The sequence below is a fragment of the Artibeus jamaicensis genome, unplaced genomic scaffold (assembly GCF_021234435.1).
Source record: "Artibeus jamaicensis isolate MK-2021 breed Jamaican fruit bat unplaced genomic scaffold, CSHL_Jam_final contig_1015, whole genome shotgun sequence".
Taxonomy (NCBI): domain Eukaryota; kingdom Metazoa; phylum Chordata; class Mammalia; order Chiroptera; family Phyllostomidae; genus Artibeus; species Artibeus jamaicensis.
The window spans coordinates 180,744-197,995 of NW_026521194.1; the positions used below are offsets into that span (position 1 = coordinate 180,744).

Sequence of the window (17,252 nt, forward strand, 5' to 3'; positions counted from 1 at the left end):
CAATAATTAATAGATATATAATAAATATAATAATAAATAAATATGTAATACAATAATATATGATACATGATAATAATACAAGAAGAAAATCTGTTTTGTGTACTCACAACTTCAAACCTATTCTTGCTTTCTATATATAAACTAATGAAATAGGATAAGAAAATGCAGTCATTGGTATAAATACTGAATAAAATACATTATATGTTGTGTAATTATATACAGAGAAACCATAGAGGCCTAATCAAAATCCCTAATAACTAGAGAAAGAATTTGCCAAGGAACATGAATTAAAAAAACAGGTATATAAAACTAACAGATTTTATTTACAACTACATATTGAAAACAATAAATAATATTTGAGCACAATAGTAAATACAATGCATATATTCACAAGTGACAGAAAATTAAGAACCTATATGAAAGAAACTATAATGTCTTATTGAGGAAAATTTAAAAACATTTAAATAATGGAGATATAGAAGGTGTCTTCAATTAAGTAAACATAGCAATTTTTAAATGTCGATCCTTCTAATATTGTGGTGCACTTGCAATTTGTAATCCTACTAAAATTAAATGAAGTAACTTAAAAATGTATATGTGAGAACAAATACCTGAGTGAAGCAAAGTATAAAAAGATTTAATAGGTTTAAGTGCTAAAAGTACAGTAAAATACTAAAAGAAAGTAAAAAAAATATTTTTGGCACATGACTAAGGTTAATGTGTCTGATATGCCAAGGCTCCAACTTATTGATGAAATACAACTTCTTAAAATTGAATTTATTGGGGTGACGGTGTTTAACAAAATTATACTGATTTCAGGTGCACATTCTGCAACACATCATCTGTACACTGTATTGTGTGTTAACCACTCAAGTCAAGCTTCTGTGAATGACCATTCATCCCTGCTATAACCCACCTCCCTTCCCCAGGCATGAAGTCTTCCTCTTTATTTTCTTTTTTGCTCAATCCCTTCATCCAGCCACATCGACCCAAGAACTGTCAACCTCTTTATTTTGCTTGTTAGTTCATAAAGTATGACTTATGATGCCAAAAAAATGGACCTGAACAGGAAACTTAGGGAAAACTAAAATGTCCAATAAACATATGCATTCATAAAAGATAAGCATCCCTTTTTGCCTACTAGACTGGAAAACCTAACTTCATAAGTGACAAAGCAACATTGGAAAAGATTCAGAGAAGCAGACATTCATTGCTGGTATGAGCAGAAATTGCTAAAGACTGTTCAGAAAAGATATGCAATAAATTCAAAGATATAGTCCATAATGGTCCAGCAGTCACCCCACTTTGGGAAACTAGCCTATGGAAAGAAAAACACCAGTTTGCAACTTATAGAAACTAGAGCTCCAGAACTTTCAGTGGTGCCTTATTTCCCCCTCAGAAGAAAAACAAGTTTTTACAGAACTCAAGGGGCCCAAAATAGTCCAGCTCTTCTCCCCTCTCCCCTAGCTCACTTCCTCTGGCCAAACCTACCTCTCTGCTCTTCCTTGACTACACCAGGCACATGTGAGCTCTAGAAACTTAGTGTTGTCTCCCCTGCATAGTGTGTTCTTTATTCAGATAACCATGTAGTGAACTAACTGCCTCATCTCCTTAAGGTCCTTGTTCCATGTCACCTTCTCAATGAGACCTGCTTCAACCAATTTATTTGAAATTAAAACTTCAGCCCCTTCACCCTGACCTTATACTCCCAATCCCTAATTTAGCTCTCTCTCTTCTTTTTTCTCTACCATGTCTTATCCTTCCCTAACATACTAAGTTAATTACTTCTGTATTTTATTTAGAATTTATTTTCTTATTGTCACTCTTCCCCCTAAATATATATAATGCCATTAAAACAGAAATTTTCATCTGTATTATCTATTAATTTTCTTGGGTACTAGACATACATGGCACAAGTAAATTATATACCCATAGGTACAAAATTATTTATTGAGGACTTCCGCCAAGATGGAGGTGTAGGTGGAAACACCTTGCATCCGCGCACAACCAAATTTAAGAATAATAAATTTTTAACAACAATAAACACAACCAAACCACACAGAAAATCAACAATACAGAGTCCGAAAACAACGAAATGCTCAGCTAAACTGGTAAGAGGGGCAAAGCCAGCAGCGAAGCGGGTTGACCAAAAAGATTCCTGACCAAGTGCTGCACAAGCAGCTGAAGGCGCAAATCACAGGTGTGGGCTAGCAAAAGGACAGACACAGGGAAGAGGCGCGGCTGGCTGTCTGTGGCAGATAAACCAGTGAAAAGGCGAGCATTGAGACCGCACAGGGCAGGGCAGCAGGCTCGCACAGTTCCTCTCGGATAAACAGGCTGGGGCGAGTGGCGGAATGGACTGGGCTAGCATAGAGGCCACCATTGCTCCCTCTCTGACCCCACCCCCACATACAGTGTCACAATCCAGCAACCTGGGTGGCCCCGCCCTGGTAAACAACTAAGGCTCTGCTCTTCATACTTAAAGGCACAAACAGACCAAAAATGGCTCAAGAACAACTCAGAGCCCCAGAGCCAATAAATCTAAGCAATGAAGAAATAGCCAAACTTTCAGATGCACAGTTCAAAACACTGGTGATCAGGATGCTCACAGAACTGGTTGATTTTAGTCACAAATTATAGGAACATATGAAGGCTAAACTAATTGAAATGAATGGAAATGCACAGGAAACCAATAGTAATGGAAAGGAGACTGGGACTCAAATCAAAGGAGTAGACCAGAAGGAAGGAAAAAATGACCAAACAGAAAAGGATGAAGAAACAAGAATTCAAAACAATGAGGAGAGGCTTGGGAACCTCCAGGATATTTTTAAACATTACAACGTCTGAATCATAGGAGTACCAGAAAGGGAAGAGGAACAGCAACAAGTAGAAAATTTATTTGAACAAATAATAAAAAAGAACTTCCCCATTCTGGCAAAGGAAATAGACTTCCAGGAAATCCAGGAAGCTCAGAGAGTCCCAAAGAAGTTGGAACCATGAAGGAACACACCAAGGCACATCATCATTATATTAGCCAAGATTAAAATGAAGGAGAGAATCCTAGAAGCAGCAAGAGATAAGGGGACTGTCACCTACAAAGGAGTTCCCATCAGACTGTCAGTGGATTTCTCAAAAGAGACCTTACAGGCAAGAAGGGGCTGGAAAGAAGTATTCCAAGTCATGAAAGGCAAGGACCTACACCCAAGATTGCTCTATCCAGCAAACTTTTCATTTAAAATGGAAGGACAGATAAAGTGCTTCTCAGATAAGACCAAATTCAAGGAGTTCACCATCACCAAGCCCTTATTATATGAAATGTTAAAAGGACTTACCTAAGAAAAAGAAGATAAAAAGTTGAACAGTGAAAGGACAGCAAACTCACAGTTATCAACAACCACACCTAAAATAAAAGCAAACTAAGAGGACAGCTAGATCAGGAGTGAACCATAGAAATGAAGATCACGTGGAGGGTTAGCAACAGGGGAGTGGGAGAAGGAGAAGGGGGGAGAAGGTACAGAAAATAAGTAGCATAGACAGTAGATAGAAAATAGATAGGGGGGAGGGTAAGAATAGTAGGGGAAATACAGAATCTAAAGAACTTAAGACACGTGTTCATGAACTAAAGGGGGGAATGGTGGGGGAGGGGTGTGCAGGGTGGAGGGGAACGGGGGGAATAGAACAAATGTAATGGCATAATCAATAAAAAAGTTTAAAAAATTATTTATTGAAGCATTGTTTCAGTAGCAAAAACCAACAATAAAAACTTAATATGACCACCAAACCTGAAAACAATCTGATTCTACATTTGAATAAGTGGTTTAATATATTATAGTAAATCTATACTAGTGGAATATTACATACCTATTTATTTGCACTAATTTAGATGGAAGATCATAGTTTTTTTTACAAAATTCATTACAAGAGTAAACATTTATTTAGAATAATAAATCACAACTGATTATAAATTCTTAAAAATCAGGCAAATACTATAAACATAACATCTAAAAGTAACATAGATTTGTACAAATTAGCTGCCTGAAACAACTCTCAAATAGTTTAGTCTTACATTTTTGAGTTCTTCTTTTTTAATTTTATTGTTGTTCAACTACAATTGTCTGTGTTTTCCCCTCACCCTTCCCTCCCACACCAGGCAGCCCCACCTTCCTCCCCTGATTCCACTCACCCTTGGTTTTGTCCATGTGTTCCTCACCTTCAGGAACAACTGTTCCTGAAGTCACCTTCCCCCTTCCTTCCATCATCCCTTCCCACCTCCCCTCTGATTACAGTAAGACTGCTCTTAATTTCAATGTCTCTTGTTATATTTCTCTTGTTTGTTTGTTTTTGTTGATTAGGTTCCACTGAAAGGTGAGATCATATGGAAGATCATAGTTTTATAGGTTAACAAAAACATCAAGTTCAGATTAATATATTATGGCCTCATTTTTATATAAATCAAAGTAATAACATACTGTGTGTAAACTTTGAAACAAATGTTAGAAAATGTGTAGAATGCTACACCTGCGGCTGTTAACACTGGCTTAGTGACAAATGTTGGGTTCCACCCAGGACCCTCCAGATCCTTCTTTCAACTTCTTTTTGGTAACATCAATGGAAATAGAAATAATAGATCCAACAGAGCAAAACTTTAAGTATATTTAATACCTCGCACCTTACAAAATAATATTGTTTTTATAAAACAGCAAGGAAACTTAAAATATTAAAAACTGAATTTTCAAATTAAAAATAAAGCAAAGGAAAATAATTAAATTCTCATAATCAAACCAATGGAATGCAAGACTGCCACTGAAAACTATAAAACATTGTACAGAAAAATTAAAGGTCTAAATAAATAGAAACATTAAATATTTTAGATTGGAAAACTCAAAATTTTTTAAATTTGTATTTATTTAATTCAGGAGGGGAGAAGGGAAAGAGAAACAGAGGCAGAGAAACATCAATGTTTGGTTGCCTCCTGATTGGCATTACTGGGGACCTGGTCTGCAACCCAGGCATGTGCCCTGACTAGGAACTCAACTGGTGATTCTTTGTTTCACAGGCCTGTGCTCAATTCACTGAAATACACCAACCAGTGCCCCCACAGGTTTCTTCAGTCAGAGGTTTCCATATTCAGAGCCACAACACAGTGATGTAGGTTGCCCTGCCCTGACAAATAACAGAGGCTTCACCCATTATTAAGTAACAGGTGTGCAGAGAAAAAAAATATGGCCCAAATGAAAGGACAAATCAAAGCTCCAGAAAAAATACAACTAAGTGAACAAGAGGTAGACAACCTATCAGATGCAGAGTTCAAAACACTGGTAATCAAGATGCTCACATAATTGTTGAGTATGGTCACATACTAGAGGAAAAAGTGAAGGCTATGAAAATTGAATTAGAGGCAAATGTACAGAGAACCAACAGTGAGGGAAAGGAAAGGGGAACTCAAATCAATGGTTCTGACCAGAAGGAAGTAATAAACATTCAACAAGCACAGAGTGAAGAAAGAAGAATTCAAAAATATGAGAGGCTTAGAAACCTATGGGACAACATTAAGTGCTCCAACATCTGAATCAGAGGGCCGCCAGAAAGAGAAAAAAAAAAGCAAGAAATTGAAAACTTATTTGCAAATATAAGGAAGGAGAACTTCCCTAATCTGGCAAAGGAAATAGACCTCCAGGAAGTCCGGGAAGCCCAGAGAGTCCCAAACAAGTTGGACCCAAGGAGGAACACACCAAGGTACATCATAATTACATTAGCCGAGATTAAAGAGAAGGAGAGGATCTTCAAAGCAGCAAGAGAAAAGGAGACAGTTACCTACAAAAGAGTGCCCATAAGACTGTCAGCTGATTTCTCAAAAGAAACCTTACAAGCACAAAGGGTCTAGAAAGAAGTATTCAAAGTTAGGAAAGGCAAGGACCTACCACCTAGCTTACTCTATACAGCAAAGCTATCATTTAGAATGGAAGGGCAAATAGAGTGTTTCCTAGATAAGATCAAGTTAAAGAGTTCATCATCACCAACCCCTTATTACATGAAATACTTCTTGTCTAAGAAAAAGAAGATGATCAAAACTATAAAGAGTAAAATGAGAGCAAATTTACAACTATTAACAACTTAGCCTAAAAACCAAACCAAAAACTAAACTAACAACTAGAACAGAAAGTGAATCACAGAAATGGAGATCACATGGAGGATTATCAGGGGGGAGGGGGAGATAGTGCAGGGGGGAAAAGGTACAAGGAATAAGAGGCATAAATGGTAGGCACAAAATAAACAGGGGAAGATTAAGAATAGTATAGGAAATGGAGAAGCCAAAGAAATTATATATACAACCCATGGACCTGAACTAAGAAGGGGTGGGTATCTAAATGGAGGTGGGGTACAGGTTGGAGGCAAATAAAGGGAAAGAAAAAAATGAGACCACTGATTAACATAATCAATAAAATATACTTAAAAAATAAAGCCATAATCTGAGAAATGAGAGCAAATGAATAATCCCATCAATCAATGACCATAGGTGTCTAGTGTGGTGGGGAGAGTTTTTAAAAATCTGAATACCCTCAACTTGCATGTGCTATATCACTTTCTGTTGATAAAACATGAAAGTTGGGAAAAGCATTTAAATATTATTAATCATTTAGGGAGTGAAAATAATGTAAGAATTTATTATGCAAAGTAAAGCTGAAGGAGAAACCAGGGAGTTATTTAACACAGAAGCTACGTTTGACTTCAAGGTGCTTTTTATCCCAGAGAACCAGATCCTTGGGGTTGACCACTTTAATATGCGAGGGATAGAACAAAGTCTAGTCCACACAGGATAGATAGTCTGATGGGAATCCAGGCGAGATGAAGGGAGGGCTTATGCCCTCAGGTACCTTGCTGTAGCAAAAGAAATCCTGTCCAAAGTCTCATGCCTTCACTGCAGGGCTAAATTTTACCCATGTGTAAGTTTTTCAAATACAATTGAGGATACAGCCAAAGTCAGCCAGCAAAATAAGCAATATAATCTCTGGGAACAAGTGTGGAGAGGAAAACATAACAAGTTTGCAAAAGAAGACTGGCAATCACCACCTTAACCAAGTGACCAAGGTGAACATCCCTGGTGATAGGTCAGGCTGACATCTGCCCTGACAGAAGTGGTGAGAAGGCCACTGCTCCTCAGGGAATTCTTTCATGAAACCCATAATGCCAGTCTAAAAGAAATCAAGACAAGCCAAAATTGAGCCACATTTTACAAAATGCCTGACTGGTACTTTTCAAACTCTCAGGGCCATGAAAAACAAGGAGAAACTGAGGAACAGTCACAGACCATAGAACTGGTGACAGGATGACTGAAGGCAACGTGGAATCCTGGAGTCAATCCTGGAACTCAGCAAGGACTTTATTGGAAGAACCGTTAAAATTTTAAAAGTCTGCAGTTTCAGTAACACGGATGTAGCAATGCAGGTTTTTCTGTTTTGATAAATGTACCACAGCAGTGTAAGAGCATAACATCACAGGATGTGAAACTAGGTGTGAAGTACACAGAAATTTCTAGAGTATCTTTGCAACTTCTCTATAAATGTAACATTATTTCCCCTAAAAGTTTATTTGGTTTGCAGGCTGGCACTCAGTCCACTGAGCCAGACCAGCCAGGGCCTCCTAAAAGTTTATTTAAATAATCTTTGGGAGTGAGAACAGCAGAAAATGTAGAAAACAGGGCCAGAAACACCTCGGACACTGAGAATATTAGATACACTTTTTAAAAATCTGTGAAAGTTTCTATATTAAGAAAAAAACCTACGGCTATCATCAACTATAATGGCACAATGAGAAAAGCTTTCTCTTTGGACCTGGGCTCAAGATGCAGGGGATTACTGGCATTACTTGTGCTCACCATAATCCTGGAAGTCCTGGCCAACACAATAAGCAAAGAAAATGAAATAAGTGAAAAGATTATTAAAAAAACAAAATTTTGCTTTTTATTAAAAAACTCTCTCACCTGGATTTGTGGCAAACATTTACTGCAAAGTAACTTCCTAAAATCCATGCTAAACCTTCCAAAGAGGAGGGTAAGGGGTTCAACCACTTTTGCCCTTTTCATTTGCAAATATCCTTCTTCTGTGATGTGATTAGCTGCATTGGCTCTTTTGTTTTCTGTAAAAGGTAACCACCTAAAGCGAATTTGTGCATAGTAAATGAGCATCAATCATCATGTAATGTGCTGAGAAACCCAATAAAGGCCTGTCATGGGAAAGGCCATAGTTTTCGCCCCCCTTGAGAGAAAAAGCCATGCTGTCCCTTTTCCTCCACTGGAATCGGTAGTCTCTGTGAATGTCTCATTTTATCCATAACGACATAAACACTGTGGGCCTGTGTCTGAATCACCCACGTTTCTGCATTTTTGTGCAATATGTGGGTGGGGTCTGAGAAGGAACACTGGCTTGCTGATCTCTTGGCTGCCTTTCAGTCACTTCTTCCACTACCCACAAGCAAATTGGACCCTTCTGGTGCTAATTCCCAGGTAAGTGGGTCTGTGTATGTTCTAGGACCCTGTGGGTCTCTCCAACAAACTCTCCTGTAAGGTGGGAGCTTTCCATACTGCCACAAAACCCACAGCTTTTTTCAGTCAGAGGTTTTCATGCTTTATTTCCCCACACTGGAACCCTGGGTTGCTCCATCCATCTCACCTCCCCATTGTTCCTCCTGGTTTATCTGCACAGAAATGTGGGACCATCTGCTCCTACCAGCTACCACCTCACCTGGTCCTCTAGCTACCACCTTTCCTGGAGTCCTCTCTGCCACAGCTGCCCACCTCTCCCCTACTACCAGTCTGGATGAATGTTTATTCTTTAACTCCTTGGTTCTCTAACTTCCATATACTTCAATTTTATGGCAGTTCTGCATATTTTTGGTTTTTTTAATATTTTCCTGTCTTTCTTTCAGTTGTGGAAGGAAGCACAGTGTTACCTACCTACAATTTCATCTTGGCTGGAACCCTCTAAAGAATGTCTTTTATGCCCTAGCAGGTGTAGCTCAGTGGATTCAGTGCAGGCCTGTGACCCAGAGTATTGCAGTTCGATTCCCAGTCAGGGCACATGCCTGGGTTGCAGGCCAGTTCCCAGCAGGGGACACATAAAAGGCAACCATACATTGATATTTCTCTCCCTCTCTCCTTTCCTTCCCCTATAAAGATAAATAAATAAAATATTTGAAAGAAAAAAATTTTTAAAGAATATCTTTTAATTAATAGTATGCATATACCATATTAATGAAATAGAAAACTCAATATTATCATGATGTCATTTCTCCTGTGGTTGATCCCCAATTTATTACAATCCTAATATAAATCCCAACAAGATTTTGACAAGCTGGTTTGGACATGCAAAAGGACAGGGTACTTTGTAAAGGGAAAGAGAATGGGAAGATGCACTCTGCCAGATGTCAAAGTTCATATGAAGCTGCTGTCACTATGACAGTCATTGTGGCACTAGAAGAGGCTCTTATAGGCCAATGGCAGGGGAGAGAGAGCACAGAGCAGACCCGGCACATGTGGCCACTGGGTAATGAAAAGGGCAGCAGAGCAGGGGGCAACAGGATGGATAACCAAATATGGCACCTCAGAAAAACTGACAAGAAAAATGGTAAGTCCTTCAAACTGTATATTAGATGCTAAGAAATTCAGTCTCAAATAAGGCAGAAAATATTTTTTAAAAATTCACCCAAATGAGGATGATACAAAAGTCAAACATAAGTGAAGTAAGCTATACAACCACAACAGGCAGGAGAAAAAGTGAAGGAACACAAATACCAACCTGCAGACAGGGTTCACTTTCAGGAAAAGCCCAGGGGATAAGAAAGACGATCAAAAACAATGTCACATACACACCAACATAAATAAAGCAACAGTGTGCAGATGGCCTGATTTATAGTAACAAAACGTGGTTTAAAGTTGAGCTTGCAGAGCTATGGAAGGAAATTAAGACCACTCTCAAAAACAAACAGAATTAATTCTTTCAAATTAGAAATTATAAGAAACCAAAAAGAAAAAAAAAGAGCTAAACTTAAAATAATTGCCAAAGAGAAAAAATTTGAGAGAACACAATAAACTAAAGGAATAAAAGTTTAGGAGGCATATAAAGCTGTGAGAGCTCAAGTTACATCTATGAAAAAATAATTTTCCCCAAAATTTGAAAAATAAAAAGTTTTACAACATATTGGAGAAGGAAGTATGTCTGAAATAGAGATGAAATTGAATCTGCCACCTTAAAGATCACAAGAACTGTGTTTAACTAGAGCTGCATAGAATTCACCAGTAACTTTTGGTATCGCTTTTATTTATTTATAATAACCAAGGTGTATCCATCTTATTAAATTAACACTATAAGTCTATACTCTAAATTTCAAGCTTTAATATGATAGAAGCTACCATAAACAAAGTTAAAGACAAGAAAAGTATATTTATAAAGTTCAAACTAAGCAGCAAACTCTTCCTTGTCATTAAAGGAAGGACAATCTCCTCAACTAATAGCAGTGGCCCAAAATAAACCAACAATTCAGAGAAAAACCGATTTAAATAGACAACAGACAGGAAAACCCATTCAACCTCCCATGTAATCAGAGAATACAAATTAACAGGCTGTGTTCCTTTATCCAGCTCCTTTGTGAAGTCTGGGTGTGGACAGATGGCTCATCAGCCAATGGTAGGAGAATAGAGATTCAGCCTTTGGGGGAAAAAAAGGCTACTTAGCAAGATCCTCAGTATAAACAAGTGAGTGTTATTACCCTCAACAATTTCACATTTCTGTTTTTGAAAGTAGACAAATACTTGGGTCCACACAGAAACATAAAGAAATATAAAACTGTATTTCAGAACTTGTTGGTATAAGAATTATAGTATGTAGATTCCATGCAGTAGTTTGTGGCCATTAGGAAGAATGAAATGGATCCTCCTGATGATTGACAGGAAAGGATTTCTAGCTTTTTTCTTGCCAAATGTGTAAACCTCTCCAGGGCAGGAAATGAAAGTACAAATGGAACACTCAGCCTGCACTAGTCTTTGGTATCTTAGTTTTTTCTCTTCTTTTGACTCCCTTATCAAGATCCCTGGAGAAAGAACCAGACCCCCAGCCTGAGACCAGAATAGGCCCAGAGCTGACCAAACACAGGTCAGGTGGGAGACCAAGGCACCCAGACTTAAAAGTCGGACGTTTAGCCTGAATTTACATTTTCTAAAGTACCATCTTTGAAACGACCTAGGTGAAAGTAGAGGAGGCCTGAGGGAAAAGAGAGGGCACAGAGGTCATGAGAAAATAACAAATCACTGCCTCAAAACCTCAGGAAGCACAACCCAATCGAAATGGCTCCACAGCAGAGCAGTAGGTGTAAGACAAGAGTCCTGTGGGCTGTGGCAGCTGCTCTCACACCAGCAGCTGTCCCTCTGTAGTTTAAAGACCTGCTTCTCTCACTACATATTCCTGCATTTCCCTACACTGCACATGAGGCTTCTTGTAAACAGAGGTAAGATCAAGGTTTAGAGGACTGTCTCTAATAAATAGCAGGCAGTGAAGCAGCAGCGCTGCCAGAAAGTTAAACTGACCTGGTGTTGCAGTGGCTGCCCTCGGTGGCCATTGTCCTGCCCTTGGCCCTGCCAGAACCTCTCACGCTTCTGGTGTCCTCTGCCTGGTTTCAGTGAGACTGCTCATCTCTGAGCAGGAAACGTGTAACAGACTCACCCTGAGTGCACTTCACCCAAATGGGGAAAAGAGAAGTGAAACTAACTACTGTGTGCTGCCCTTGCTGCCTTTCCCTTCTATACCCCATAGAGGTCCTCAGCCATCAAAATATGTGGCAGCAGGAATGCAGGACAAGGAGGGACAGCCAGGCTGTGGAAGGTCAAAGTGATGGTCTGCCAGAGGGTGCAGAACCAGTCCTCTGTAGTCCCCTTGTGTGTGCAAAGACACCAAACACATCCTGCGAACCCACTGTCCCCAACTGTACCAACCTGCTAAGAGGGTGCAGGGCTTCCATGTGCTGGGAATGAACCTGTGTTGCCTTTTGTCCATGTGGAGACAACCGTCCGGAGAGGGGAAAAAGAAAGAAACTTCAGATCTTCACTCAGGCCCTTGGAGAGGCTGGAGCCAAGTGAGCTGGCCCCAGTGTGTGGACAGAGGGCTGGAGAAGCACCATCCTGAGAGCAATGGTTTCCACATTTGGTCCCTGAGTCTGACTTCCTCTGGATGAAACTCTAGGTTCTGGCCCAGTTGAATTTAAGATACAGGAAAGGTTCTACCCTCTCTCCATGAACATTATTTCTTCCCCACTAAGGAGTGAATATGGATCACATTGGGACAAATTCCAGGACACTGAGGAGGATTTCTGAACCAGTGGGCAGGGTCTCAGTGTGTCCCAGGTGCTGCACACACAGGAATCCCCCCACCTTCCAGACTGGTAAGCAGAGCCTCTGGAGGACACAGCTGCCCTGTGCTCCCAACATGCATGGGACTCGTGGCCCAGACACAGTCTGACAGAGATGACTCCTGCCTTTCCAGTGTCCCTCCTCTCTCTCTCCTCTGTCCCCAGGCAGCAGGAAGACTAGGCCAGCACCACACTGGGTGTTGGCATAAATGTGCCAGCTTTTCCCTGAGTCTGCTTAGAGTCACCAAATCACCACGTGAATGAGAGGCAGATAGCAGTTGGCTGGGTGGGAAATAGTCATGAGTGTCTTTTTGGCGATATAGTCTTTCCTGTAAGGCAGCCAGGCAACTGCTTGGTTAGCTGCCTGCTGAGCAGCCTGGCACCAAGGAGTAGACAAGAGCCACGCACAGTAACTACGCTATGCATTCAACTTTTATTGAGTGCAGGTTCACTCAAAGTAGACCCTCAGCATACGTTAGTATCCTACTCAGATGCTAACAGTCTAAGAGGAATATAACACACACACGTGGCAATCAATGGGAGATAATAAACTCGAGTCCCAGAGTCTCAGTCTGCAGGTAGGAGAGACAGCACAGTAGGCCAGGGGGTTGCCATTGTCTAGAAAGGAAGGATCTCAGGAGTCAGGTGGGCAGCAGGGCCAGCTAAGTCCTCAGTCCATCAGGGCAGAGCCTTTGGTGGCTGTTGCTGAGAGAGAACAGCGTGGCGGGGAGCTGCACTCTGGTGTGTGGAAATCGGCTATCTCAGCTATGGTCTGGAGCCTGCCTCAGTTCCACCTTGAGAGTGGTGCACTCCACCCTTCTGGGTACTTTCCATAAATGTCTTGGCACCCCTAATGCCAAATGTGGAATCTCCCCTGGATGCTGGCTATGGGTAGTCCCATTCCACTGACACAGCTCCTCTGACCATGTGTGCAGATGTCATAAGTGTGTCTTTGCCACACATTTCTGCTCTGACCACAAGGGCAGACCTGTCTCCTTGCCATAAGCATTTCCTCTGACTTAGGAAATTTTCCTCTGGAACCAAAGTGTGGTGACTGACTGATAGCCATTTTAGTTGACATAAGTGACTCCATTTTGTTTTATATACTTTCTGCTTTCTATATTCTCTGTGCTTTGTTATACTTTATATACTTTGTTGTATATGCTTTATGGTCCTAACTGCACCAATGCCATTTTACTCGTCCTGCTCTCCACAGAAATCCACAGCTGCCTGCCTCCTGGGTGGCCACTCTAACACTGGGGCTGCCCTGGCTCAAAGAAAGGAGTCCCTTTCCTGGCACCAGAGAAAGTGGGGCACACACCCCACTCAGTGAACAGCAGTGTATTCTATAGGATCAGGAGTCCCCTGTGGAGAAGCAAACGTTTTTGACCCAGGAAACAAGGTCACAGCCACCCGGGTTAGGAACTGAAAAAGACCATCTTCAGAACCAAGTTGGACTCGCTAACAGTCCTGCTTGGCTGACTTGAAGGAGAGAAGGAAGTGGCTGGGGCATTTTCCATGGTGGCAAAGAGCAATGACACATGGACAATTCCAGTTTTCAAGGAAGTTGCCTAAGCTATGTGGCCTGGAAACCTGGAAACCAGGAGAGGCAGCAAAGGAGGGCCACAGGACAGAGAATGTAGTGATGGGATGGGCTTCTCTTGTTCACCAGGGGCAGCATCCAAACAGACATCAAAAATGGGCTGAGTCTCCAGCCTGGGAGACCCTGTGGAGACAGGGGCTTGTCCCTGAGATGTGGCAGGGAGTCCAGAACTGAGGATTAACAGGCAGGAGGAAGAAAGCAGCAGCAACAGCAGTCACTGGGCTGACGATGGAGACCAACGGCACCTCTGTGGATGCAAGAAAACACAGAGTGGCACCTTGACCTCAGAAGGAACACTGAGGCCTCACACCAGTGTCCTCTTCTAGGAGGTGGCCTATCAACCAGCAGGACTGCTGAGCCCCCTGCCCTCCCTTCTTCCTGGGGAGACTCTCAGGCTGGGAGTTCTGTGAAAGGTAGGTCTCCTTGAGCTCATCCTGCTGGAGAGGCCTGGGCTTTGGGTTTCACCAAGCTCAAGTGCATAAGGACAGTGGTCTGTGGGTTGTGTGAGGGGTGGAAAGTGGTAGATTAGAGCAGCTGGGCCTGTGAATAAATCCAATGCTAGGGTACAGGTTTAGGGATTCTTTTTGGCACACATCTAAGCCATGTCCCTGGATCCAGCTTTTATCAGGAAGAATGCTGGTATTTTACTTCCATCCGTGTCACCTTCTGCCTGTCAGTTGTCTCAGAACTCATGTCAGGATACTTGGGGAGAGTTTATTCACAAAATTTGAGTTTTTTCTCTGTGACTTTCTTTCTTCGGGGTTTCCCACCTTTACCCCAGAGTATGATTGCTATGGTTTCTTCCTGACTCTGCTGAACACACACAGATTGTGGCTACTCTCAGAGTCAGCTATCAGTAAACAGGAAACATCTCATGCTGCCTGCTTCCTTGGTGCTCTTTGCCTCCAGACTCACCCCACTTTTGTTCACTTTGCAGAAGTCTCAGACAGTTGTTCTCTGAACATCATCCAGAATTTCTAGATGTTTTCTGTAAGCAACAGGCTGGGTAGTAACTCACTTCTATGGATCAGAAGTAAAACTCTCCATCCCTGCTCATAAACTGTGGACCAGCACTGTCCACTCCAAGGCCCAGCCTTGTTCTGGTTTCTGCAGACCCAGTGGGTCCAGTGCCCCTGAACTCCTTGCCCATGAAGGAAGAGAGATGCTGCTGTGCAGAGAATCAGAGGCACATATTTATTAGTAAAAGAAACACAGCCAGGCTAGATACACTTTGTATTTCCATGCTCACTGATGCAAAAAAACACACGCATACTTAGAGTGGTGGCCTTGTTTCACAAGCAAAAGAACACAGCAAATAATATGCCTGGAGGAAAACCATGGCTTATCCTAGAATTTCAGTTGGAGGTAATCCTTACAAACCAGCTATACAGAAGAGGATATAAGTTGTTGCTGAACAGCTTAAGAATTTTTTCCATCTTAACGAAGGAGGTTGAATTATAGTTGTTGAATCTGGTTTTTGTCTCAAGGACCTATTCACACAGCCATCTCTTTCCAAGGGATTTGAGTCACAGCCTCTCTCTCTCCCTTTTCTGCTCTAAATCCCATATGTGTGTAACAAAGGAAGAAAGACCAGCCAACTGTGTGTAGTGGAGAGCTCGTCATGTTTTTTTTTTTAATTTTACACTGTTAATTACATTCCTGTTATTTTAGCCTGAAGAATGCCCTTTAGCATTTCTTTTCTTAATACAATATTTATTTTATTTAAACTTTTTATTTATTCAATTGAGAGAAAGAGAGAGAGAAAGGGAGCAAGAAAGAAATCTGTATATTGTTCCATTTATTTCTTTACTTACTTACTTACTTACTTACTTACTTACTTACTTACTTACTTATTTATGCATTGGTTGATTCTTGTATGTGCCCTGACTGGGGGTTGAACCTGCAATGTTGGTGTGTTGGGATGAGGCTAAAACGAAATGAGATACCATGCAGTTCTAGTGGTGAGGAATACCCTCAGCTTCCATTTGCTTGGATACGTCTATTTCTCTTTTAATTCTATAGAACAGCTTTGCTGAGTACTAATCTTCAATAGCAGTTCTTTGCTTTCAATATTTTCAATATGTCATTCACTTTCTAATGACTTGCAAAATGTCTGTTCAAAAATTGCTTGTAATCTTCTGGGGGCTCTGTTGTATGTGGCAAGTCACTATTCTCTGCTTCTTTCAAAACTCTCTCTTTGTCTTTGAATTTGACAATTTAATTATAAATTTTGTCAGTATAGCTTCTTTAAAGGGTAGCGCTCGGAGGGTAATGGAGAAAAATGGAAGCAACTGTAATTGAACAACAATTTTAAAAATGTAAACATTTGAAAAGAATAAAATTCAACCTATGTGGGTTTTCAGACTATAGGAATACAAACGACCATTTCCCTCCCCAAATTAGAAAGCTTTTAATCATTACTGCTTTAAATTGACTTTTTGTTTTTTCCTTTTTCATTTGCCTTCTAGGAGTACCATGATGCACATATGTTTTCCTTGAAAATGTCTCCTAAGTCCTGTGGGTGTTCTTCACTCTTTTCCATTTTCCTTTGCTCCCCTGACTGGATGATTTCAAATAACCTATCTTCTAGCTCACGGATTCTTTCTTCTGCTTTACTTAGTTTAATGTTGAAGCTTCCTATTCAATTTTTCAGTATAGTCATTGTCTGCTTTGGATCTAGGGTATCTCTTTATGTTTTTGATAGTTTCTTTATCTTTGTTGAACTTCTAATTTTGTTCATGCATTGTCTTCTCAATTACTTGTGTTTTCTATGTGTTCTCGTTTTATTTCCTGAATAGAAAACACTTTCTTAAAATTCTGCTCGAATTCTGCCTCCAGGTTAATTCCCAGTAAGTACAAGCCATGGTCCTAAAAAAAAAATGACAAAAATAATGACTTTATTATCACTGTCATTTGACACTGTGTGACTTGGAATGATTGCAGCTCTTGCCTAAAACACTTAAATTACATTAACCAGGTTAAGATTAAAAACTCATGTGGCTAAGAGTATTTTCTGTTCCCTAAGTGCACAATTATTTACTATTAATGAGGCAAAAATGGAAAATCACTACCGTGCTTGGCTACTCATTCATTTGGTTTGGATTGTTTACTTTAGTGATAATCTAAAAAGTAATCTAACGTCTTTGTGACCATAAAATATTACAGATGTCTAAGTACAATCAGTGATATTTCTTATAGATTGTCACTTGTATTTCTCTCTGGTGACTCCTGTTATCTATATGGTTCATTTACA

At 40.5% G+C, this 17,252-nt stretch overlaps 2 protein-coding genes across 8 annotated transcripts in view; both read right to left on the minus strand.

The window, feature by feature from the left end:
* LOC119041976 (nuclear body protein SP140-like protein) overlaps window positions 1-11,737 on the minus strand; it is a 62,214-nt gene extending 50,477 nt beyond the window's left edge. For 4 of the 6 annotated variants that reach the window (XM_053663228.1, XM_053663143.1, XM_053663114.1 and 1 more), the window contains exon 1: window positions 11,579-11,737. Coding sequence is in view for 5 of the 6 variants with exons in the window: in XM_053663143.1 (XP_053519118.1) it covers window positions 11,579-11,610 (32 nt within the window). In the remaining variant the exon portion in view is untranslated. The remainder of the gene's footprint in view (window positions 1-11,578) is intronic. The other 2 variants (XM_053663181.1, XM_053663198.1) reach the window with 2 other exon arrangements.
* Window positions 11,738-15,179: 3,442 nt separating this feature from the next.
* Window positions 15,180-17,252, minus strand: part of LOC119041968 (nuclear body protein SP140-like protein) — a 45,956-nt gene continuing 43,883 nt past the window's right edge. For both annotated transcript variants that reach the window (XM_037135499.2, XM_037135500.2), the window contains exon 17: window positions 15,180-16,867. In XM_037135499.2, the coding sequence (XP_036991394.2) occupies window positions 16,751-16,867 (117 nt within the window). In that variant the 3' untranslated portion in view covers window positions 15,180-16,750. The remainder of the gene's footprint in view (window positions 16,868-17,252) is intronic.